The sequence below is a fragment of the Megalopta genalis genome, chromosome 13 (assembly GCF_051020955.1).
Source record: "Megalopta genalis isolate 19385.01 chromosome 13, iyMegGena1_principal, whole genome shotgun sequence".
NCBI classification, from domain to species: domain Eukaryota; kingdom Metazoa; phylum Arthropoda; class Insecta; order Hymenoptera; family Halictidae; genus Megalopta; species Megalopta genalis.
The window spans coordinates 6088293-6112964 of record NC_135025.1 but is presented as its reverse complement, the minus strand read 5'-3'; the positions used below and the strand labels follow the sequence as shown (position 1 = coordinate 6112964).

At 36.8% G+C, this 24672-nt stretch overlaps 4 protein-coding genes across 11 annotated transcripts; 3 read left to right on the top strand and 1 right to left on the bottom strand.

The window, feature by feature from the left end:
* The first annotated feature begins 3030 nt into the window (after positions 1-3030).
* LOC117224273 (uncharacterized) lies at positions 3031-11346 on the top strand. Of its 3 annotated transcripts, none has more exons than XM_076526143.1 (5): positions 3031-3226; positions 5067-5340; positions 6083-7156; positions 8016-10148; positions 10325-11346. In XM_076526143.1, the coding sequence occupies exons 2-5, from the start codon at positions 5094-5096 to the stop codon at positions 10558-10560; spliced, it is 3690 nt and encodes a 1229-aa protein (XP_076382258.1). In that variant the 5' UTR covers positions 3031-3226; positions 5067-5093; the 3' UTR covers positions 10561-11346. The 3 variants fall into 3 exon arrangements, with proteins under 3 accessions (XP_076382258.1, XP_076382257.1, XP_076382259.1); XM_076526142.1 differs by having other exon boundaries at positions 8013-10148; XM_076526144.1 differs by having other exon boundaries at positions 8013-10148; positions 10236-10375.
* A 656-nt stretch (positions 11347-12002) lies between these two features.
* Positions 12003-16230, top strand: IFT54 (intraflagellar transport 54). The gene is made up of 10 exons (XM_033477186.2): positions 12003-13392; positions 13480-13597; positions 13675-13787; positions 13858-14130; positions 14212-14561; positions 14632-14757; positions 14833-15079; positions 15154-15273; positions 15350-15435; positions 15522-16230. Exons 1-10 carry the CDS (start codon positions 13258-13260, stop codon positions 15670-15672), a joined length of 1719 nt encoding a protein of 572 aa, XP_033333077.1. The 5' UTR covers positions 12003-13257; the 3' UTR covers positions 15673-16230.
* spag (RNA polymerase II-associated protein spaghetti) lies at positions 15965-19816 on the bottom strand. 5 transcript variants are annotated; one of them, XM_033477187.2, is made up of 10 exons: positions 19682-19816; positions 18731-18911; positions 18192-18411; positions 18000-18131; positions 17658-17902; positions 17340-17550; positions 16879-17238; positions 16539-16796; positions 16266-16458; positions 15965-16183 (listed from the first exon to the last, which is right to left on the bottom strand). In XM_033477187.2, exons 3-10 carry the CDS (start codon positions 18327-18329, stop codon positions 16095-16097), a joined length of 1626 nt encoding a protein of 541 aa, XP_033333078.2. In that variant the 5' UTR covers positions 18330-18411; positions 18731-18911; positions 19682-19816; the 3' UTR covers positions 15965-16094. The 5 variants fall into 5 exon arrangements, with proteins under 5 accessions (XP_033333078.2, XP_033333082.2, XP_033333081.2 ...); XM_033477191.2 differs by lacking the exon at positions 19682-19816 and having other exon boundaries at positions 18712-18904; XM_033477190.2 differs by lacking the exon at positions 19682-19816 and having other exon boundaries at positions 18739-18904.
* LOC117224338 (bestrophin-4) lies at positions 19345-24632 on the top strand. 2 transcript variants are annotated; one of them, XM_033477183.2, is made up of 12 exons: positions 20465-20609; positions 20665-20825; positions 20948-21080; positions 21181-21481; positions 21557-21691; positions 21766-21932; positions 22538-22695; positions 22813-23043; positions 23119-23199; positions 23283-23434; positions 23518-23652; positions 23737-24632. In XM_033477183.2, the coding sequence occupies exons 4-12, from the start codon at positions 21303-21305 to the stop codon at positions 24515-24517; spliced, it is 2019 nt and encodes a 672-aa protein (XP_033333074.2). In that variant the 5' UTR covers positions 20465-20609; positions 20665-20825; positions 20948-21080; positions 21181-21302; the 3' UTR covers positions 24518-24632. The 2 variants fall into 2 exon arrangements, with proteins under 2 accessions (XP_033333073.2, XP_033333074.2); XM_033477182.2 differs by lacking the exons at positions 20465-20609; positions 20665-20825 and adding an exon at positions 19345-19621.
* The last annotated feature ends 40 nt before the right edge of the window (positions 24633-24672 follow it).

Below are 24672 nucleotides of genomic sequence, written 5' to 3'. Positions count from 1 at the left end.
AGGAACGCTTGACTTCTGGAAATTGAAGTTTGTCTCGTCGAATGGAAAGAGAACTGTTGCCGCCACTGTAATTCGAAGTTAATGACTGCACACTACGGTACTTCTTATCGCAAATTGTCACTAATTCTGTGTTCTCTCAGTTCCCTCTTGTAATTGCGATTATACTTATTCTATAGGCGTCGTTATACAATAAATAATAAGCCACTGAAAATAGAATTTATCTGACTTTCGAGTCTCCATAATTTAAATAATATTTACGTACAACTCTTAATCATCCGCTTATAAGTTATTATAATCAGTTTCCTCTTGTAATTGCGATTATACTTATTCCATAGGCGTCGTTATACAATAAATAATAAGCCCCCGAAAATAGAATTTATCTGACTTTCGAGTCTCCATAATTTAAATAATATTTAGGTACAACTCTTAATCATCCGCTTATAAGTTATTATAATCAGTTTCCTCTTGTAATTGCGATTATACTTATTCTATAGGCGTCGTTATACAATAAATAATAAGCCCCCGAAAATAGAATTTATCTGACCTTCGAGTCTCCATAATTTAAATAATATTTAGGTACAACTCTTAATCATCCGCTTATAAGTTATTATAATCAGTTTCCTCTTGTAATTGCGATTATACTTATTCCATAGGCGTCGTTATACAATAAATGATAAGCCCCCGAAAATAGAATTTATCTGACTTTCGAGTCTCCATAATTTAAATAATATTTAGGTACAACTCTTAATCATCCGCTTATAAGTTATTGTAATCAGTTTCCTCTTGTAATTGCGATTATACTTATTCTATAGGCGTCGTTATACAATAAATAATAAGCCACTGAAAATAGAATTTATCTGACTTTCGAGTCTCCATAATTTAAATAATATTTAGGTACAACTCTTAATCATCCGCTTATAAGTTATTATAATCAGTTTCCTCTTGTAATTGCGATTATACTTATTCCATAGGCGTCGTTATACAATAAATAATAAGCCACTGAAAATAAAATTTATCTGACCTTCGAGTCTCCATAATTTAAATAATATTTAGGTACAACTCTTAATCATCCGCTTATAAGTTATTGTAATCAGTTTCCTCTTGTAATTGCGATTATACTTATTCTATAGGCGTCGTTATACAATAAATAATAAGCCCCCGAAAATAGAATTTATCTGACCTTCGAGTCTCCATAATTTAAATAATATTTACGTACAAATCTAATCATCCGCTTATAAGTTATTATAATCAGTTTCCTCTTGTAATTGCGATTATACTTATTCCATAGGCGTCGTTATACAATAAATGATAAGCCCCCGAAAATAGAATTTATCTGACTTTCGAGTCTCCATAATTTAAATAATATTTAGGTACAACTCTTAATCATCCGCTTATGACGTTTTCAGGAATGTTAACTTCCCTTGGAATTATCAAGATTCGAGCGCATTATCTATACCGTAATTAACGCGCATCAAATATATTTATCTTATCCCGTGCAACGCGCTAACGACTGCAGTAACGATCGAATTATCTGATTATCGACAACGAAACCAAACGAAACGAACAAACTTTCCAAAGGTACCGGAATATTTCGTCGATCCTTGCTTTCCATCGTAAAGCTTTAATCCTTCGTTAAGTGCCACCGGTGATTGCAAAGCGTCCGATAATTATACACGAGCTATTCGTCCGCGTTTAGTTTGCCATCGCCTACGATCATTTTCATTTCCATGACATTGCGATGTTCTCCTACGCACCGATTGCTCATCGTTCGATCGATGGCGCAGGATCGCTTCACCGTTTTAAATATTTGTACGATCATTTTCAGCTAAAGACCGTTCTTTTTCTTTTCCTTTTTCTTTTTCTTTAGAAGCAGCAACGGAACGCTCGACCGTTGCCATGATCAACGTTCGAACGTAACTTCATAATTATCACCGTAATCTAGAGTAGGCCGGATAACAATAAAAAAATAAATAAAAATAATATATAATAAAATAATATATAATTAAAATAATAAAATAATATATATATATATACATTATTTTTATTTTTATTTTTATTGTTATTCGGCCGGGTTACGTCAAGGTTATCGTGATATTTAAGATTAAAGTAAAATTAGCAAATTAGAATTGCAAATTTGATGTTTAAGAATATCTGAACCGAAGTCGAATATAATTTCAATCCGTGGATCATTAGCTTCGATGAATTAATATATATTATTTATATATTATAATATATATATTATTATTTATAATATAATAATTATAAAGATAATATTGTAATAATGTAATAAGTATAAAAATAATTATAAAGATTTTAGTATTATATGTAACTAAAATCTATATCATTATCTTTATACTTATTACGTTACAATGATCTTTGTAATTATTATATTATTATGATTATATTTATAATTATTATATTATTATGATTATCTCTATAATTACTACATTATTCTATAAATCTTTATAATATTATTACACTAAAACCGTGGTCTTTAATCATTCGCTGCCCCGATGACAAATAAACTAGCAACACTGACAAAGAAGACAAGACACGCACTTTCTGACCGAAGCACAATAGAGCATTCTCAATCCAGTCTCATTTGCTCATCGAGCCTCTAAAATTCCCCGAAACGTCACGAATTTCCCCAGGAACACCGGGCGTTTCGACAAAAATGAGATAGAGAATCGGACGATGCTTAGCCGATGAAAAAAAAAATACCAGCCGGTTCGCCGAAGTGATCAAGACCTTGATAGCGCCGGCTCGATCCTGTCCAGGAAAAGTTTTGTCTTTCCACAGCCGGGCGTTCTCCGCGTAGCACGGTTTTCGTTCGGAACACCCGGGGACCATTTCACGGTAATTAGGAAATCGAGTGGTCCCGCCGAAGAGCATAGTTTCCTGGAAGCCGTCGGTCCGTTTTTCTTCGAACGAAAACCGCGTAATGGAAGGGGACGACCGTCGCGTAGACCGCCGGTCAATAATTAGCCGACGTAAAATCCGCCGGTGTCTCGTATATAAGTTGGTTCACTCGTTCAAGAGCCTCAGTCGTTCTTGACTCTTCGACCACGGAGATTAGGGACCTCGTATGAACAGTTGGCGGCGCATAATCCCGAAAACTTTACACGTGCTTTGTCGACCGTAACGTAGAGGAGCAACATGAAGTTCTTGAAGTGTCTTGTGCCGGTGGTGTTACTGCTGTCTGCTGGAAACTGTAATCCAACACCCGGTGAGTCTCCCTTCGAAATCGTCTCCGTTTAGTGCTCGAGGGAAACGGGCATTCATGCGAACGGTCTTCAAATTTGCATCCGCGGAACCAGAATTCGAATCTTCGGCGAACAGGATTCGCTTGGATCTCAATTCGGTCGGTCGCGATATCGGTAGTTTTTAGGTATCAGTCGAGTTTTAGCGAATAGACGAGGCTATTTGTGCTTGTCTACTTATGGTTACTCATGGCACGACCGTTTGGATGCATCATGATTTCATAGACGCGCGCAGTAATGCACCGATAAATATTTCATTTCGTTTCGTCATCGTGTCCGTTATTGATACAGATTCAAGTGTAATTCTATTCGCGTGTTTGAAATTCCTGTGTTTTAATTATTGGATAATGGTTAGTTAACTAAATAACGCGCATCGGAAGGCGATCTCGTTCTACACCTTGTACACAAAATTCGTGAACGTGTGGCGTATATCTTTCTTAAAACTCGAATCGAGTAGAATTGTTCAATCTCTAAAATATAACTCGCTTTTTATTATTAATTAACGCTATCGATTCGCGCGCGGAATGTTCGAAATGAATATGTTCACTTTGTACAATGAAGTGATAGCTATGTAACAATGTTCACGGATCCTTCGAACCTCGATTCAAGTCTCGATTAATTTGCTATATTTCATAACTGAACGTTTCTGGTCAGAAAAAATGCGACGGTCGCACAATATTACAATTATTTTACAACCGATTGAAAACTTTAACAGCTTTATTCGACTCCTAGGTTCGACGGATCCGTGAAACATTGTTGCATAACTAGCGCTATCATTTACTGTAGAAATCGATAAAAAAAAGACATCACTGAATTGAAATAGAAATTGAATCTCGATAACATAGCTGATACATTGATGAGTTAGAGCAGGAAAGAAACGATTTGAGAGTTCGATAAGTGACCTGTATATTTGTCAAAGTTAACAGTTTTCATTCAACTACTGTTCAAATTTGGTATTCAACGGTAATAGAATACTTTCGTCAAAAAAAACGCGTCTGTAGAACGTCGCGACCAATCTAAGGTCCCCTTGTAAATACAAACGCGTTTGGGAAATATAATAATAATAATATAAATAATATAATATAATATAAATATAATATAATATAATATAATATAATATAATATAATATAATATAATATAATATAATATAATATAATATAATATAATATAATATAATATAATATAATATAATATAATATAATATAATATAATATAATATAATATAATATAATATAATATAATATAATATAATATAATATAATATAATATAATATAATATAATATAATATAATATAATATAATATAATATAATATAATATAATATAATATAATATAATATAATATAATATAATATAATATAATATAATATAATATAATATAATATAATATAATATAATATAATATAATATAATATAATATAATATAATATAATATAATATAATATAATATAATATAATATAATATAATATAATATAATATAATATAATATAATATAATATAATATAATATAATATAATATAATATAATATAATATAATATAATATAATATAATATAATATAATATAATATAATATAATATAATATAATATAATATAATATAATATAATATAATATAATATAATATAATATAATATAATATAATATAATATAATATAATATAATATAATATAATATAATATAATATAATATAATATAATATAATATAATATAATATAATATAATATAATATAATATAATATAATATAATAACATTCAACATAATCATGTTGAAACGAAGGAACAACGGCGAACATTTTTGTCCATAGGACTAATCGGCCAAATAGCAGCAAAACATGGTATCAATCTGGACCCCTTGGGACTCTTTAACAAAGGAAACCAGGCGTCGAGCAACTCGCAAACGCGCGGCACCAGCTTCAATCTGGGACCTCTTTCCATTTCATCGTCATCGTCATCGTCATCTGCCACCGCCAATGGCGAAGGGACTGGTTCGGGCCAATGCCAAAGCGAATTCCCAATCCTCTGCCGGGTCTGGCTCTGCCGTAGCAAACGCTCAAGCCTCGGCGACCGCTAATGCTCAAGGTATTTGTCACTTTGTCACTTCTTGCCAAGCGTAACTGTATCATAGTACTTTCGTCCAGATGTATGTGCGACACCTACCATTCGAAATTCAACGATATTTGGCTTATCGAGAATTACACTCTGCGAGTAGGTAATCAAATAATAAGGAAGAATATTCTGTTGAATTGATAACAACGTAATAAGAGTCCGATATAGCTAGACCTTCGTTTGAGAGCTGAACGTTTCACAGTAACGATCGTTTCACACCCAAACTCGTGAATTTAAGCCAGCATTGGCTCTAGCATGCACCGTGTGAGCAAACATACGCGATCTAAACAGCCCCGAGAAACGTGATCGCTATTTATTAAGCGTTTATCAGTAATCCTTTTAACGAACAGCATTTTGGTTTCCGAAAGGGCGAAGGATTAATACGCTGGCACATTTGCAATCGAGCATCGAGAAGCGCGTGTAAAGGAAAAGTTTGATTCGCCAAACGCGTCACACAAGTGGGGGAACAAAATTCTCCGTAAAAAAAATCTCCACAATTTTATTTTGATTTTTCTCTGTTCTTCGTCCGCGACAAACGAGGTCCCCGCTGACGATCCACGAATAATTCCTCAGAGTCGTTTCGCAGCCAAGAAACCATTGAAATCCGTATCTCGAGAGTTCAACCGAACGGTTCGGAAAATCCTAGTGCCGTGTGGTGAACGAGGCTTGAATCCTCGCGAGGTCATAACGAGCGTTGCATTTTCTTTGGACGTAGGTGTGGATGGTTCTCCGGGGCCATACTACAATCCGAACGCCGGCGGCGCCTACGACGATGGTTATAACAGTTACAATCCACGTGGTAGTCGTCATCACGGTGGTAACGCCGGTGCACAGTCGTTAGCGGGCGCGAATTACGGTGGGCAGGCCGGCGCGAATGCAGGAGCGAATGCAGGAGCGAATTACGGTGCGCAGGCCGGCGCGAATGCGGGAGCGAACGGAAATTACGGAGGGCAGGTCGGCGCGAATGCAGGAGCGAACGCCGGCTACGGTGGTGCATACGCCGGCGCTGAAGCCAGCGCGCAAAGCGGCGCGAACACCGGTTCGTACGCAGGTGCATCTGCTGGTGCAGGCTCTGGGGCAGGTACTGGGGCCGTCTCGAACGCGAACACGAACGTGAACACGAACGCGAACACGAACGCGAACACGAACACGAACGTGAACACAAACGTGAACACGAACGTGAACACATTAGCCAGCACGAACGCGAATGCGAACACCAACGCCAACACGAACGTGAACACGAACGTGAACACCGTGGTGAACACGAACACCGGCACGAGGGCACCGATCAACTATTATCCATCCGGGAACGTTCAAGCGAACGCTGGCGCAAATGCGATCTCTAACGACGCATTGAACGCGATCCCAGAGAGACAATACTCCCCGTACAATCCTAGCCTGGTCCAAGGGCCACCGAGCTACCCGAGTTACCACAGAGAACCGGAGGTCATCTCCGTTCCTTTTCAAAGACCCGTGCCAATGCCCTATCCGAGACCGGATGTGATCATCCAACAGTACCCGCCACCTCGGCCGATCCCGCCGCCTCATCCGATCCCCGGTCTGCCGCCGAGCCCGCCGCGCAACGACGGGGACACGGTGATGATACCTGTGGTCGTTGTGGACGGCCCACCGTACGGCAGGCCCATGGACGGTCCACCGTACGGCAGGCCCATGGACGGTCCACCGTACGGCAGGCCCATGGCCAGACCGAGGCCGATGCACCGTCCGAAACCGAAGTACGAGCCGTGGCAGATCGTCGTGATCGAGAGCACGGAGCCGCAAGGCCAAGGTGAGCCGCGGATCTCGATCGCGCGACCTTCATTCCTTGCACGACGCACAGGTTTTGCTCGAATGCACGTGGGTTCTTCTTGGTGTCAGCGAACCAAGCACGAACACAGCAGAGGAGAAAGAGAAAGCATGGGAATGTTGTACACGTATTCGTCGGCACCCGTGGACTGCGATTTGTGTGTTGCACCAACAGCTCTTCTCTTTGTTTCGTCGTCTTTTCTATCGACCGGTCGTCGCGCCGTTCCGTCGCCGCTGCGGCGACCAAACGTCGAGAACTTCTTCTTCTTCTTCTTCTTCTTCTTCAACTTTATTTTCTTCCATACACTAATACCATTCCAATGTGTATGTAAACCGTGTCCGCGTAGAGTTCTCTTGCCGGCCGAGTTTTGTTGTAATCGCGGAGGACGGCGAGACGATTTGTCCCGTTTCCACCTCTCCGCCGCTGTATATCTCTCCTTGATTAACATTTATCGTAACACCGCACTTCCTGAGATCTGAAATTGCTATTCCCATCGACCTCGCGTAGACGTGGCTGCGGTAGAATGATCTCTTTTCAGTCCCGTCGCGGACCAGCACATTTCTCTCTCTGTCGACGACGGCCCATTTATAGTCCGTCCAACGCGATGAGTCGGTAGACCTGGGCAAGTTCACGTGCTCGACACGTGGTCGCCTCGCAGTGTACGAAACCCTTGTACGTTAAGCTTCCACTCAGACTTTGTGGAACATGGTGGACCATCTAAAGCTGGTCCTGTTTTCGGTATTCGACGGCTCTCTGTACACACGCACCGACTCCTCTCGCTGGACTGGCTATAGCAGAATCGAAGGTTTTTCCTGTAACATATTGAAACATTGTTTAGCAGGTGGAAGAGGTCAAGGAGGATACTACGGGCCGACAGGACAACAACATCCGTCGGGCTCATGGAGAGCCAATGCCAACGCCAATGCCATTGCCACTGCTAACGCGAATGCGAACGCCGACGCAAATGGAGCCCGTTACACGAATCAGCCCGGTTACAATCAGCAACAACAGTACCCCGTAAACGGTGGGTCGTACCCCAGCGAATCCGGGAATCCATTCTTCGATGGATCGGCTCAAGCCAATGCTGCCGCCACCGCTGCCGCCAACGCCGCTGCCACCGCTGCCGCCAACGCCGCTGCCACCGGCAACGGAAACGTTTATCCTGGCCCTGCGCAAAACCACGGATACTATCCAAACAGTGGTCCGGCCGGAGGAAACAATCCTTTCCTGACTGGAGGGGGTCAAGCGAACGCCAACGTCAACGCTGGATCAAACGCCGGTTCCACGCCGCAGCAACAGAATCCCTTCCTGAACACCGGTTCTCCGGTCTACGGGGTCAACGACGGTCAGACGAAACCTGGTTTCGGACAGATGGTGATCAACGGAGGAAGCTTGGCGAACGCGAACGCGGGAGCAACAGCTGCCAGCAAAGCGAGCCCTATCCCTACCTCGTACCCAGGTCAAATAACCGCTCCAGGGAAGTACGTCGTCCCGCAACCTGAATACAATCAGCCGCCCAAGCTGATCCCGGTGGAGCCGGCTGCGGAACAGATACCCACCAATGGTGGTCCAATTTACACGCCGTCAAAGCCAGCCTATGGATTCGAATCAGGCGGCATGAACATCTACCAAGATGTCTATCCTGCTAGTAAACAGGTGATAACCGGTCCCTCTGCGCCGGGTTATGGACAAAATGGAGGCGTGTACGGCGGCCCTGGCAACGGTTATCCTGGATCGAACGTTGGAGGATCCAGCAGTGCTAATGCTAACTCCAACGCGGCAGTCAATGGCGGCAGCTCTGGCAGCGGTTATCCTGGATCGAATTTTGGAGGATCTGGCGGTGCTAACGCTAACGCGGCGGCCAATGCGGGAAGCACCGTGTTCGGCGGCCCTAGCAACGGTTATCCTGGATCGAACGTTGGAGGATCCAGCGGTGCTAACGCTAACGCGGCAGCCAATGCGGGAAGCACCATGTTCGACGGCTCTGGCAACGGTTATCCTGGATCGAACGTTGGTGGATCCAGCGGTGCTAACGCTGGCGCCAAGGCGGTAGCCAATGCGGGAAGCAGCGCGTTAGTCGGCTCTGGCAGCGGTTACCCTGGATCTGGCGGTGCTAACGCTAACGCGGCAGCCAATGCGGGAAGCAGCGTGTTCGGCGGCTCTGGCAGCGGTTATCCTGGATCGAACGTTGGTGGATCCAGCGGTGCTAACGCTGGCGCCAAGGCGGTAGCCAATGCGGGAAGCAGCGCGTTAGTCGGCTCTGGCAGCGGTTACCCTGGATCTGGCGGTGCTAACGCTAACGCGGCAGCCAATGCGGGAAGCAGCGTGTTCGGCGGCTCTGGCAGCGGTTATCCTGGATCGAACGTTGGAGGATCCAGCGGTGCTAACGCTGGCGTCAAGGCGATAGCCAATGCGGGAAGTAGCGCGTTCGGCGGCTCTGACAACGGTTACCCTGGATCTGGCGGTGCTAACGCTAACGCGGCAGCCAATGCGGGAAGCAGCGTGTTCGGCGGCTCTGGCAGCGGTTATCCTGGATCGAACGTTGGTGGATCCAGCGGTGCTAACGCTGGCGCCAAGGCGGTAGCCAATGCGGGAAGCAGCGCGTTAGTCGGCTCTGGCAGCGGTTACCCTGGATCTGGCGGTGCTAACGCTAACGCGGCAGCCAATGCGGGAAGCAGCGTGTTCGGCGGCTCTGGCAGCGGTTATCCTGGATCGAACGTTGGAGGATCCAGCGGTGCTAACGCTGGCGTCAAGGCGATAGCCAATGCGGGAAGTAGCGCGTTCGGCGGCTCTGACAACGGTTACCCTGGATCTGGCGGTGCTAACGCTAACGCGGCAGCCAATGCGGGAAGCAGCGTGTTCGGCGGCTCTGGCAGCGGTTATCCTGGATCGAACTTTGGAGGACCCGGCAGTGCTATCGCTAAAGCTGATTCCAGCGCCGTTGCTGGAAGCTCACCTGGAATGTATGGAGATGGTAAGTTAACGTTCACTTCGCGAACGTTGGATGTAAGAAATTATTTTCATTCGATGGAGAGTTTGATTCGTGGTGTTACTTCCACAGATTTAACTACCTCGGCGTCAACCTCGGCCATTATCGAAGGCATCGAGTCTGGCTTGATTCTGATTAAATAATTGCTCTCCCTTCTATAGGATCGTACGGTTCATCCAACGCAGTCGCGAACTCTAACAGCTTCGCGAACGGCGGCTCGGCTTCAAGTTCCAGCAAATCATCGGCGTTCACCTCGGGAAGAGGGTCGGCTAACGCGAACGCGAACGCGAACGCGCAAGCATTGAGCAACGGTGTGTCCTCGGGCAGTAGGAGCTCAGCATCCAGTTTCGCGTCCTCCCACGCGAACACCGAAGATATGCTGATATTCAGCAACTGATCTGACGAAGGCCACCGACACCACCCCCATAAGGTTCATCGATGAAGCATCCCGATACCATAGACGTGCCATCGCTCCTAAGGTCTTAGATAGGTTCCCTCGACATACGAGAATATGATTTTTATAATGTTTTTGTAATTCGTGTCTCAGACTCTGTGCACATCTGGCGACGCGTCGAGTGACGTAGGAATCGACGAGAAAACGCTGAATCGCGTATACTATTAACGGTCAGATAATAGTTTACGCGTCTCGACGTAATAAATATTTCGACGCTTCGTACATAAGTCTTGCGTAATGTTTTACTGCGCTTCGTCTACCGGATGAAGATTATCTTCTGACGAAGCCGGGTTCCGTCGACACTCAATTTGTAAATACCTCGAACGTTTCAACCGATGGTTTTCTTCTTTTTTTCTTTTTTATTAATCACTGACAGACGAAAATTTCGTGGCGAATAGCGAATATTATTAGCTGGCAGCTCCTGGTATCATTCTTGCCAATACACGACGACGTCGAGATTGTTATTATGTACTTCCAGTAGTGTTCCGTCAAATGATCGGGGGTTGTTATTAGGCGCTTTATTTTTTAAATAGCTTCGCTTCGAGCACTTTTTACATGATCTTCCGAGGAGATCAAACGCATGAGTAATACTCTGACTCATTATACTATACTCATTATATTATATTACTATAAGTACACAGCTATTGCGAGAGTAGCGTGCGAGTAGATTGTAAAGTTAGACGAATTTTCCCAACGTTCGTTGGTTCGGAATAAAATCGTTCGCTCTGATTCCCGCAAATTTTATTCGACATTGAACCAAGGCTAGTTTATATTCTTGCGGGGGGATACGCAGCATCCGATGGCGCGCGATATCGTTGTTGCAGCTAGATGCAAAGTTATCTGTAGGTCATAGTGCACCGTGACATAAACAACAAAATTGCGGGAACGTGATCAAAAGCTTGATTGCCGTTTCGATCCGTAGAACAATAAATGAAAGAGCGAAACTCGGGATTTAATGGGATCCTCGATGAAGACGCTCGTGTCGTTCCGTCAATCTCCATTTAAGCGACACCAGGCAATTTTCGCGCAATTACCGATAATCAGTTTCGCATCAATGAACATTTGTTTCACCGTGTTCGCGGAATTTCAGACTATTATCATGTCTTATCACATTGTTGAGGACGTCGGTTCCCCACCTCTATCTTTGACTCTCTTGCTCTCTTACGTAACAAGCATATTACTGCGTTCTCTGTAAGTCGTAAGAACTTAATAAACTATGATTTTTTTTGTTTATCAAATCGCTCGAGTCTTCTCCACTTACAACTGTAAATAAACATCCTTTCTGCGGTTGCTGGTGCAACAACAGAGCGAAGAACGATGAAAGAAGAAACATTGAAATGTGAACACGAATGCACAGGATAAATTGTTCCTTAATTATCACACTGCCAGGAAAATATAATTCTGAAAAACATATTCAACATACAAAAAAACATATTCTCGTATAATATATTCGCATCGATTAGCAATGTAGATTTTCGTGAAAAAAAGATACGCGGATCTGCGAACAGAGAAATATTTGCGGGAATCGTAGAATTTTACGTACTATTATTGGAGATTCGGTCACTTCTTCATTCTGTATTTACCATGATAATATCCTGGCACAATTTACGTGCGCATAACCTGTACCCGGAAACCTTGCCAGTATGTCTGATTTTATCAAGGCAACGCAACGATTGAGGAATGTTCTGAGGGTACGAAAAATGGCCTCACCCCAGGCAGGACCGATACTGAAATACTCAATGAACCTCGGGACTAAAGTGTCTTAGACCGAGATTCGTTGTTCCCGAACGTAGCAAAGAACAGTAAATGAATTTTGCATATTTATATCTGACTTATGGTCGAGTTATTCTACTTACGAGAAAATGTTTCGAAAACTTCTGCCGAAACTTGCACATTTGTATTAGGAGAATATGGTCTCCAAGGGGAGGCGCAGTAGTTTCTTCCGGAAATGTGTGTTTGGAGGTCAAAATTTAGAAGGAACTTTCTCATATGTCAACGAAAAAAGAACCAATATATTAGACATAACCTTAGGATCGACGTAACAATAAATCACAGAGCCAAATCTATAGCACAGTTAAAATTCCCAACAACCCGAAATTTGGCATTTCCGGGGGGAGCTACTGTATTTCTATTTGTAACACGCCGGTGGCTCCATCTCGTATATATCAAGGAGCTACGCATCTCTAGATAATATCATTCATGCGACGAAATCTATACAGCAGATACCGACCTGCTCAATCCGTAATGTCACGTGACTATCCCTAGCCCTTTAATGTTAGAATTTGAATCTAACGTTAAATTTGAATTTAATCTAATTATCGACTGATCTAACGAAAACTATATAACTGCATTTAAAACTCGTAATTATTAATCGTTGTATTATTCAAAATAATTTAATAAAAGATAATTCGCCTGGACCAAAATATGCGCGTCTTCTTGTATCGTGAAACTTCGCTACAAAACTTCTTCTTCGTAGCTATGTACATTACTTTAAAGTTTACACAATATTATGTATACGCATGCTCATAATACATATGTTCATATAGCCGTTGCTATGCAACTAGTTACTACAACACTAAATTCATTACACTGCGGAAAGTGATCATTGAAACTGAGAATACCCTCGCATTCTAATTGACAATGGCAGACGACGTGAAGCCGGAAGTAATTAGTAAGACACAAGAACTTCTTGGGAAATATTTTAAAAAGCCACCACTTACTGAGAAACTTCTCAAGAAACCACCGTTCAGATTCCTTCATGATATTGTATCAGCGGTAACGAAATAAATATCCCCTTTACACCCCCCCCCCCCTCAACTAATATTTATACTAAATTAATATTAGTTTCAAATTGTATCTCAGGTGGTCAGAGAAACCGGTTTTTTAGATGGCTTATTTACTGAAGAAGAACTGAACTCTGAGAATATAAACAATAAGGAAACGAAGCTTGCTTATTTAACAAAACTAATTGATGTTGTCAGTAAGTAAATATGATGCCTAATACAAGAGTAGCACAGATATGAAAGGCTCGTTTATCAATTATTAAAATAATTCCAGAATTGGCTACTGGTGCTAATTTGACTGTAAGAGCAAGTAAAATAATATCTGGTCAAGAAGCAACTAAGACAAATGAACTGTTACAAGCTATTGGAATAGCTTTAGATAAGAAGGTAATATAAATTAATGTAAGGTAATATAAATTACAGTTACTGAAAAATCAATAAATGTTTTGTGAACCAGGTAAATAGCAATGAAGCTATAGAACATTATAGAAAAAACTTAGAAAAAGGTAAATCAACTTCAAAAAGTAAGACTATAAGGAAAGAAGAAAAAGTATCATCATCAAAAGATGTCCAACAAAAACGAGCTGCAACAGGCAGAGATAAATCTTCTAGTCATAGAAAAAGAATACCCAATGAAACTAAACCAACAGCAAATAACACGGAAACGCATAAAGATAAAAGTCGAGAATTTCAAAAAAATGTTGAAGTTATACAGGCTTCAGGAATTCAAGTAAATCATTATTATTAAGTATTATTTCTTCTGAAAAATTTAAATAGTTCTATATATTGGTTCTTTTTTTTGTTGGCATAGGAGAAAGTTCCTTCATCTGCACATAGAAGAAGATCATCAGCTAAACCTAAATCCAATACATCCTCTGTGATTCCTCCTGAAATAGCTTCGATTCAGGAAAGTGGAAATACTGACAAAAAAATGGAGGAAAACAAGAAGCAAAAAGAAATTGGAAACAAAGCAAAACAAGCAATATATAACGAAAATAATGAATTTGTAAATAACAAAATGAATGAAAATATGGAGAACACAAAAGTAGAACATAAAGAAATTGATGAAATAAATCATGAAATTCCCAATCAAAATGAAGAAAAAACAGAAAATATAATATTAGAAAGTCAGAAATCTCAATTGGAAAATATTAATGCAAGGTAATATTTCAAATACATATACTGTTGCTTAATGATATTGCAATTATTTGATAAAACTTAACATTTGCAGTATTCCACAATCAAATACTAGACCAAGAACTTCATTACGTCCACCTTCTGCAAGACCAATTAGTGCTAGGCCAGCAGCACCTAGATTGCGGGGAAAACCAGAACTATCTGTTAATGAAGAAATATTGTATACATCAGTTTAAGTGTACACTTTCATGAAAAAGATAGTCAAAAATTGATACTACACAACTCATTTTTCCAGGACACCTATGGGAACTATAAGTGTTATCGTCGAAAATTCTGAAACTAAGGAAGATGATGATGCCGAAGATATGGTAGTTATGGAAACCAGGGCAGGTGGTAGTGATTCTCTAGAAAATAATGGTACATTCAAAGTCGATGATCAATTAACACAAGAACATGGACATCTTGTTGCTCAAATATTAGAAACACAAAAAGAACTGGTTAATAATGAAAACGTGGATGTTATACCTAAAAAAACAAATATTGTAAGAACACATATATATATACATTTATCCGTTTTTTGAACAATAGTTTTTCTTTATAATGATGTTCCTATTAGGCGTGGGATACGAGTTCAAAACGCGACATAGTTGTTAAGGAAGTTGATAAACTTCGTAATACAATTCAAACTTTAACTCGTGCAACGAATCCACTTGGGAAATTATTAGATTATTTTCAGGTATAAACTTCTGATATTACAATTTTTAATGCAACAAATGTTATTAACCTTTTATAGCATAATACAATCTTTACAGGAAGATGTAGAAATAATGCAGAAGGAATTATTTGAATGGAGGGGTCAGTATCAACAAGTAAATGAACAATTAAAAACCGAGAAAATGTAAGCAATGTAAAAATAGGCATTTCATTGAGTTTTGTTAAGTGATTACTGAATATTAATGTAGAGTAAATTTATATTATTTTCAGAAGAACGCAAGAATTAATAGAACCTATGAAAGAAACGTTGAAAGAAATTGATCAAAATATGAAAGTACAGGTAGATAAAATATGTCAAGTAAAATCACAAATAATGAAAAACGATCAAAGGATACAAACCTTATTAAATGGTCGTGTTTGAGATTTATTTTACTGTATCTCTATTGGAAATGTTACTTCTTTTTTTTTTATTTATACACTATACAGGATATTCAACAAAAAGCCTTAGTAAAGGTAGGTCGATGCTATCAAAAATAGGAATGTTTAATCTCGAAAACAGTTGACCTTTCGACCTATGTTTACTAAGACTTTTTTACTCAGTACAGTGTGTCCTATATACTATATAAATATTGAATACTTCTTTTGGACACTGTAAATAACGGCCATGTAATATGTACAGAATGTTATATACTTTTCTAATATTAGAAAATGAATATAATGACTTCGTTTATTTGTCCTTTCATGAAACGAGAACATTCGTACAAAATAAGACAACTTAAAATATTTTATTATACAACTTAAAGATATTTTTTGTGAACTAAACGGAAGTATGTTAATCTCTTTTTAGATTTCATATTTAACTTGTAGAGCTGAGACTTCATTTAATGGTACTTTTTCTATTACTTTGCAATGCTCAAAAAGTATGTTTAAATCTGTAAATATACACAATAAGTAATAAAAGAAAAACGTCCGAACAAAATTGAACTATTTTACGTTTAACCTAATGATACTTACTTTCCCTTTCTTCGTTATTCATAAACATAATGAGAGCTCTAAATCGCTTGACTTCACAGAGATCTTCCAAGTATGAAAAAATGGATTCTTTTCTTTTTATAAATTCTATTCTTAAAACTTCTAATATTTCATTAAAGATATCGGATTCCATAGAGCCTTGAAATATTTTAGGCAAAATATTCTTAGGTATTTGCTGAAATTTAAATATTTGGTTGTAAGAGCTCACACACATGTAATAGAAAACTTTTATGATTAATATTGTACTACTCTTACCTTCAAATACTTATATCTAAATTCAAATGATTTATTCTTTCTCCAATTCATTACAAACTGTACAGCTGTTTTAGGAACTGGAGGTATTTTATCATTAGATCCTAAAGAATTAGAAATCCCAGCCAAATTATTTGTCTTAAGAGTATCACTTAAATTTTTTGTTTCTAGTTGTTTATTGCATGTTATTTCATCACTTTTATATTTTTGCTGCATGCTACCAAATTCCACTTCTTCAACTGGTACTTTCTTTAATGATTTCTAGAAATTATAATCACATTAGTCTTCCATGTTAATTTTAGTAACATACAGTAGTAATTTAGTAATGTTTGCATGATCTTACTTTCGAACGTAAGTGGGCTGGTCTTGTAATAGGTTCAATAACGATAACATCGTTTTTTTCTGGTAACCAATCAGGAATTCGTAAACCTATTTCTTTTTGTTTCAATGTAACAATTCCCACATCAGTCGTTTCATTATCTTTAACAGATTTAGAATTTTCCTTAATTTTATTATCTTTGTCAGTGCATTCAATATGATTAAGATCTTGATTGCTTTTAATATCTTTCTTATCTTCGTCAGTATGCTTAATAAGTTTAGTATCTTCAGAAAGTACTGAATCAATGCTTGATACAGGGCTAGAGCAGAGTTTCTCTCCAATTTTCTTTTCAATTAATTCTTCAGATGATTTCATTGCATTTTTCTTTAATGTGACAGATGATCATATAAATTGACGTTATTAAATTACATTCCCTTAATTCAAGAAAATATTTCATGAAAATTACATATTTCATTAATACCTACATCCAAAATCTTAAGCTTCTTCTCAATTTGATCTAGCAATGATTTTGCTTCTTTATTAGAAGGTTCCAGCTTCAAAATTTTTTCTAAATCTTGCTTAGCTTCTTTGTTTTGTTTTAAGTTCATTCTAGCTATAGCTCTTCTATGATAAGCCTTCACATAAGTTTCATCTAATTGTACTGCTGCACTGCAGTCAGATTCTGCAGAATGAAAACTAAAAAATACAGTATTTTGTATTAAAGAATATGTTAAATTTCATCTTATTTAAAAAAATTAACTTCCATACAATACAATTATAAATAATATTAAAAGAATATTTACTTATCTATCTTCAGTTGGCATAGAGCACGATTTGCAAAAAAGACAGCATCATATGGGAAAACTTTTATTGCTTGATTGTAACACTGAATAGCTTGAGTCCATTTTTGCTGTTGTACGAAATGATTTCCCTCATTTTTGTGCTTTGTAGCAACTTCGTGTGCTTTTTCTAAATCTTCTGCAGAGATAGTTTCATCTCCAGATGAATTTGACTGTTCCTCTTTATCTACATCTTTGCATGCTTTATCCTTATGTATAAAATATGTAATTTATGTCTATATATAAAGTATTTTGTACTTTTTTACTTAATAAAAGCTTAATACAACCTAATACTTAATAACTTACTACATCAAATTTATCCCAGGCAGTATAATCATATGATTTAATTCTTTTTGATTTGTTATTCTTTTCATTGTCTTTGGTTGGAGCAGATTTTGTTTTATTCTTATTCTTGCTTCTAATTGGTGGTAATGCTGTCTGCAATCACACAATTCTTACAAACAGAAAATTTTTATAATAAATAACAATAATATATACCTGACCACTTGCTTCTCTCCTTAACTCCTCATCCTTATGTTTCATTTGTTCCTCCCAATTTTTCATGTCGAAAAACTCTTTCTGCATATCTTCTGCATTATCTTTCACTTGCTTTTGCATTAATAGCGAATTATCCATTATTTGAACTTTATTTAAGCCAACCGTAGGCGCGAAATGTCACTTGAGAATATAGGTTATGTTGTCCCACGTTCCTTAGAAACTGTAAATAAGCAAAGATCCTATGATATGTATTCATTCATATAAATTATCAAAACATTCTAGAAAAGTAATAAATGTATATTGCAATAAACATGCAGGTTATTTTTTTCTTATGCTATGATAGAATTTCATTATGCATGTACATTGTTATGTAGTATGCAATTGTCTCTGCAACTTGTTACGAATTGAGATACTTTTTTTTATCCATTTACTATAATATTTAACATTAATTCAAATACAAGTATACGTAGTTTAATTACAAAGAATAAAAGATTTCAGATATTTAAAAGTATATACATACATAAATATGTAATACATACATACATACAGTGTTACATTAGTGTACCTGGCCTCGGCACACCTCGGTATACTGAGCCAGCGTTATGTATATGAAGTGGCGATCATATATGTACATAGTGTGTACATACTGTGTGCTCATTTGAAAAACTATACATACATAATAATCTTTTTTTGGATGTGTTTAAACTTTTTCATCTAAGCCTGTAACGAAAATATAAAAAATTTCATTGTGTAGATCTAGATAACTAGCGTTTGAAGGTTTAAAATACATATAGTGCAGAATACAGTTATTGGCCGAAAGAATTAGCCAAAGTTGAAACGAAATTCAATCGTTTCAAATAATGAGTACATTACAATTACAAAAAATATATGTATATTGTACGCCTAGTTATATCCTATAATTATAATGATGTAAAAATGGTTAAAGAATAATTCAAATAGTTTCAAAGCGGGAACGTCATTGAACGAAAAGTTTATTGGTGGTGATCTTTCAATTTAAAAAAAAGAAGAAAAGATATATTTTTCTGTAAATTGTAGAATTGTAGAATATTCGATACGTATTTGCATTCAAATTCATTTAGACTTGGGCATCTGCCATCAAATCGAAATTGACCAGCTTCAATGTTAACTTCCACAATGACGATGCAGATGCCTTAGCGGTGCAGTTTGTCGCTAATAAGCTTCGAGTACGCATCTGCGCTCGTGCCCAAGAAAATATTGTTTACGAGTGTACTGTGTTAATATAAATCAGCTATGCAGTGTATTGTATAAATAGTGAATATATAAACAATCAACGAAGAAGCACAGGCGAATATAAAGCTTTTAAATATCAGCAAGCATGCTTGATAAATACTGCCGCAGACATACCATACGCAAAATATACTCAACGTTTACAGCCTAATGAAAAATATGTAAGACAACGTTTGAATTTTGTTTCCACATATAATATTGTTTTCTGTTTTTAAACTTACATTTTGGTATATATGGTTATATTACTATCTTTCTCAAAATGGATAATATGATCGAATAAATCCTTTGTTACGTATAGATATTTAAATAGATAGTAAGAAAGAAAAAATCATTTTTAGTGTTATACTTTGTATGTATCGACTTCAACTATATCATCAGATTAAAACCTGAACGGAAGTATTTCGTAGTTCGGCCAATGTCGCATGCTTGTTTCCAACATATTTTTAGACTGCTCTCTCGAGGAACATCCCGTGGCCATCAGACAATCTGTTAGACAATAATGACGCTTCGTGCACGTGTCATTAATGCATAGACGCACAAATTGCACAAATGATGTATCTTTATATCGGTCATGGGTTTGTTAAATAAAATGTTGAAGATTAACCTTATTGCAAAACTTAACTAATTTTAGAAACCTTAAAATTCTCCATATAAATAGATATTTTATAGAAATAGTAAGCCTGCAGCGTTCTCGCCGTCATTTAGCGCACTTGCTGCAGACATTGCGTCCGCAGAGGTGGTTTATGTGGTTATTTATAGTCACAATTACGTACTGATTAAATAATTATAAAATGGAGAAGTATTTTCCATTTTCTGAATATTTGTTGTTACAGAAACATTCATATCACTTATCTTTCAATTATTAAAATCATCGTAACACACGTTATATAAAAATATGGAATAATTTAGGCATATATATTTTTTACAGTTTTTTATAAAAATATCGTATTTACGTGTACGATATTTTTTCGATCAGATTTATAGAGAATTATGCTTAAAACAATTCTTTAACAGATTGAAGAGTTACGTGCAAACAGCAGAGAATTAAAACTGTTTCTAGATCATACTTGAATTCTAGGCGTTAACATATCAACTATAGTATCTCGTAGCCCAGCACTTCGGTCGAGTGTTACAAACCTCCAATAAATTGTATGTTTACTCAGACGGCAGTTATTTCAATGTCTAAAGTTATATTTAACGGCAGTGCATTTTGGCGTACCTCCCAAAACTATATACCCGACATTATTTATGGTGCATAGTCCGAAAAACTATGAAGCCGACGGCCGACACTTCACAACTTTATCATAACAATGATTTTTTACAAAATAAATCCTTTTTTTCTGGTTTTTACTGAGGTATACATATGTATGTATAATCAAGATTTTTATTTGTTTAATAACAGCTTTTAATATTTTTTAGCATTCTCGTAATTTCCAACAAAATATTTAAGTATTGAAGAAATCAAATTTGCTTATAATTATTTACAGAAGTATACAATGGATTTGAAATTGGTGAACTTTTTGTTGATCAAAACATTGTGGATAAATTGTTCACTAAATCATTTGTGTTAATTTAATACAATATTTTACTGTATTACATTTTGGTTACACCGTGCTTGAGGTATTATTGTATTATGTAATAATTTTAATAATATATGTAATATACATTATATTAATCATACAGCTATATGTATTGGTTTTTCATTTCTATGTGTTCTTAGGGTCCCAAGAGAAGAGTTTACATTAACAATGAAAAGAAGGAAATTGTTATTTTTACGGCAAAGTTACTTTGTTTTGGATTAAACATTTATTACAAAATGTATGAGTACTAAATGAATGAAGGATGACAGTGACATATCAATATCAAGTTGCCAATTCCACAAGTGGTGGATTCACCAGGCTCCTTTTTATGTGGAGGGGTTCACTTTATAAACTTATCTATAGGGAACTTCTAATATTTCTACTTATTTTTGCTACACTTTCTGCCATTTATCGACATCTACTTAATGCTACACAAAAGAAGTTGGTATTTGAAAACTTATCTTCTTGATAGATAGATCGATAAACAAAAGAGTTAATTGAAACATTTTCTTCCAGAGACTTTGAGCAAATTGTTATTTATTGTGACAAATTTATTAATTTAATTCCATTAAGTTTTGTTCTTGGATTCTACGTATCTTATGTTGCTCAGAGATGGTGGCAACAGTACCAGGCTATACCTTGGCCTGATAAGTGAGTTTTAATAATATATACATATATATATATATAAATTATCAAATTTTTTTTATACTAATATATTCTTTCAGGGTAATGCATTCAATTGCGTTACATATTGCGGGAAATGATGATTATGCTCGTACGCTGCGGAGAGCATTAATGCGATATTTAAATCTTTCCTTAACACTCGTTTTAAGATCAATTAGTTCTGCCGTGAAGAAACGATTTCCAACACTTGAACATGTTGTTGATTCTGGTAAAATACTTAAATTAACGAAGTAAATCCTTACATTTAAAACAGTTTTTTCCTAACATAAACATACTAATTTTAATCCATAGCACGTATTGAAGCAACAATGTACTTATATTTGCTTTATATTCAAGAAACTTAGAATGATGTGCCAAATCCTATGATAAGTTGATGAAGCTCGTGACAAGAAGTCTGAACAATTAAGATTAAGTCATCAAATTCCAATAAAAAGTTCATTTTAATCAAGATACATATACACACTCTTCTGGTTGATTACGTCTTCAAAAGCTCTGCATATTGGGTATACCTCAATTTTTTGTTGTATTTTTGTTATAAATTTCATGTTCTGAGAAATATATAAAAATATGTTGAAAAATTTACAGATGAAATATAATGCTTTATAAATTTACAAATAGAATAATACAAATTAAAACTTCTTTATATGAATAATTTGATTAACAGTTGAAATAGTCTAATATTATTAAATTAGTTTTTATTGGCTAATATTAAATTAACATCTGAATACAAAATAAAAATTATATGAATATCTTTATCACATGAAATTAAAAATCACTAGTACAATCACTAATATTGGTATTTATGTATTACAGGATTTATGACATCATTAGAGCTGGAATTGTTTCTTGCAGTGCCAAGTGTTGAGTTCAATACTTATTGGATTCCATGTACATGGTTTATTAATCTTCTAAAAGAAGCGCGTGAAAAAGAAAGAATTCCTGATCCTCAAGGATTAAAATTAATTATGGAGGTACCATATTATTTGAAAACACTTTGTGCCTTATTTAATCCTCTATGTATCATAGAGAATTACTAGTAACTTTTTATCAAAAGCTAAGTTTATTAAATTAACATTTAATGATTATAGGAATTTAATGAATTTCGTACAAAATGCGGGCTCCTATGGAGTTACGATTGGATATCTATTCCATTAGTGTATACACAAGTAGTGACATTAGCAACATATAGTTTCTTTGGTGTTGCGTTGATAGGTCGGCAATATATAGAAAGTAAAGAAAAACAGTTCCAACTACAAATAGACATCTACATACCTGTTTTCACGATCCTACAATTCTTCTTCTTCATGGGATTATTAAAGGTACCTTTTACTTCAATGAAATCTACAGAACAAACAAAAATGTGTCCACTATATAGAAGACTGAAATGCTTTTAGGTAGCAGAACAATTAATTAATCCATTTGGAGATGATGATGAAGATTTTGAGTTGAATTGGATTATTGATCGCCACATAAAGGTGATAATAAATTTCTTCTTACTGCCAAAATTATTTTAAAATTATTTAAACTTATTAATATTTTATATTTGCATCTGTTGTAGGTATCGTATCTTGGAGTAGATATTCTTATGAATCGGTGTCCACCGTTAGTCAAAGATATTTACTATGATGCTGAAAATTTAATTCTACCATATACAGAAGCGGCAGCAGCTTACAAAAAGAAAACATATCGTGGTAGTGTTGCCCACATGACGTTAGTATTTCTAGTCATTTTTACGAGAAATATTAAAAACAATTTTTTTAGATGCTACTCGTATATGCCACTTATGGTTACAGAGTTCCAGAAGAAAAGCAAACAATGTTTTTACCAGATGTTATAGAAGAAGATGAAGAAGAAACAAAACAATCATTACACATGTCAAGTATGAGTCTGGCCACTCATGCTAATAATAGTCCAACATGTGAAAGACGGTAAATTTTAATTAAACAATTCTGAAATTATATGGAAACTAACTGCGTAATGATGCCTCATTAAGTTAGATACGTTTGCTTCAGCCAGATCAACTTGCACCCTGAAACACCTACGAAGACTAATCAAAGCTGTCCTGAAACAGTTTTACAATTTGATATTCAAGAACCGTCGCCACAGATCGATCAAATGGAACAGCCACCAAAAGTTTTTACAGAAGTTGCAAAAAAATTCCCGTCATTAGGAAAATATTCAACTTTGCGGTTCGATCCAAATCGAAAACCATTTTATACTATAACAAAAAGTCCAAAAACTCTTATTCAGTCACCATCAAGTACGTTTAACTTATCACATCCTACAAGACAAATCATAGATACGCCTATAGTATACGCTGGTGATATTAATCCATGGGGAGAATATTCAGAAGCCTCTAATCTGCCTATGTTTGAAGTAGTAACTCCAGATCAATCCCCAGAAATAGAGAAACAATGTGACCCCGAAAAATTCTTTGACAATTACAAAGCCAATACAGAAGATAGTCCCCATGCAGCTACAAGTCAAAGCTTGGGCCATTCTATGTCTCATTTACAATTGCCAGACACAAATATATCTGCAATATCCAAAACAGCATTAAAGACTAGAAGTCCAAGATATGTTATAAGGAGGCATAGATCTATGGAAGCCCCCCAAAAACAACATATTCAATGGACACAAATGATGAGAACACAGCGGAGAAGAATAACTGATGACATACCACCTGTTGAAGTAATAATGCTCGAAACAAAGAGCTCTCCAAATTTAAATCAATTAGATAGCAATTTAAAGGATCCAACGAAAAACACAGATGATGCAATGAATTCTTCCTAATAAGGGAAGTGGGTCTAACAATTTGAAATGCGTTATTATCAAAATCAAATTGTTATAATAAAAGATAGAAATGTACTACCTTTTGTTATTTAGTAAAAATATAAATTCATGAATACTTTCAGCATTGGTTAAGTCAGGCCTGGGCGAGTAATTTC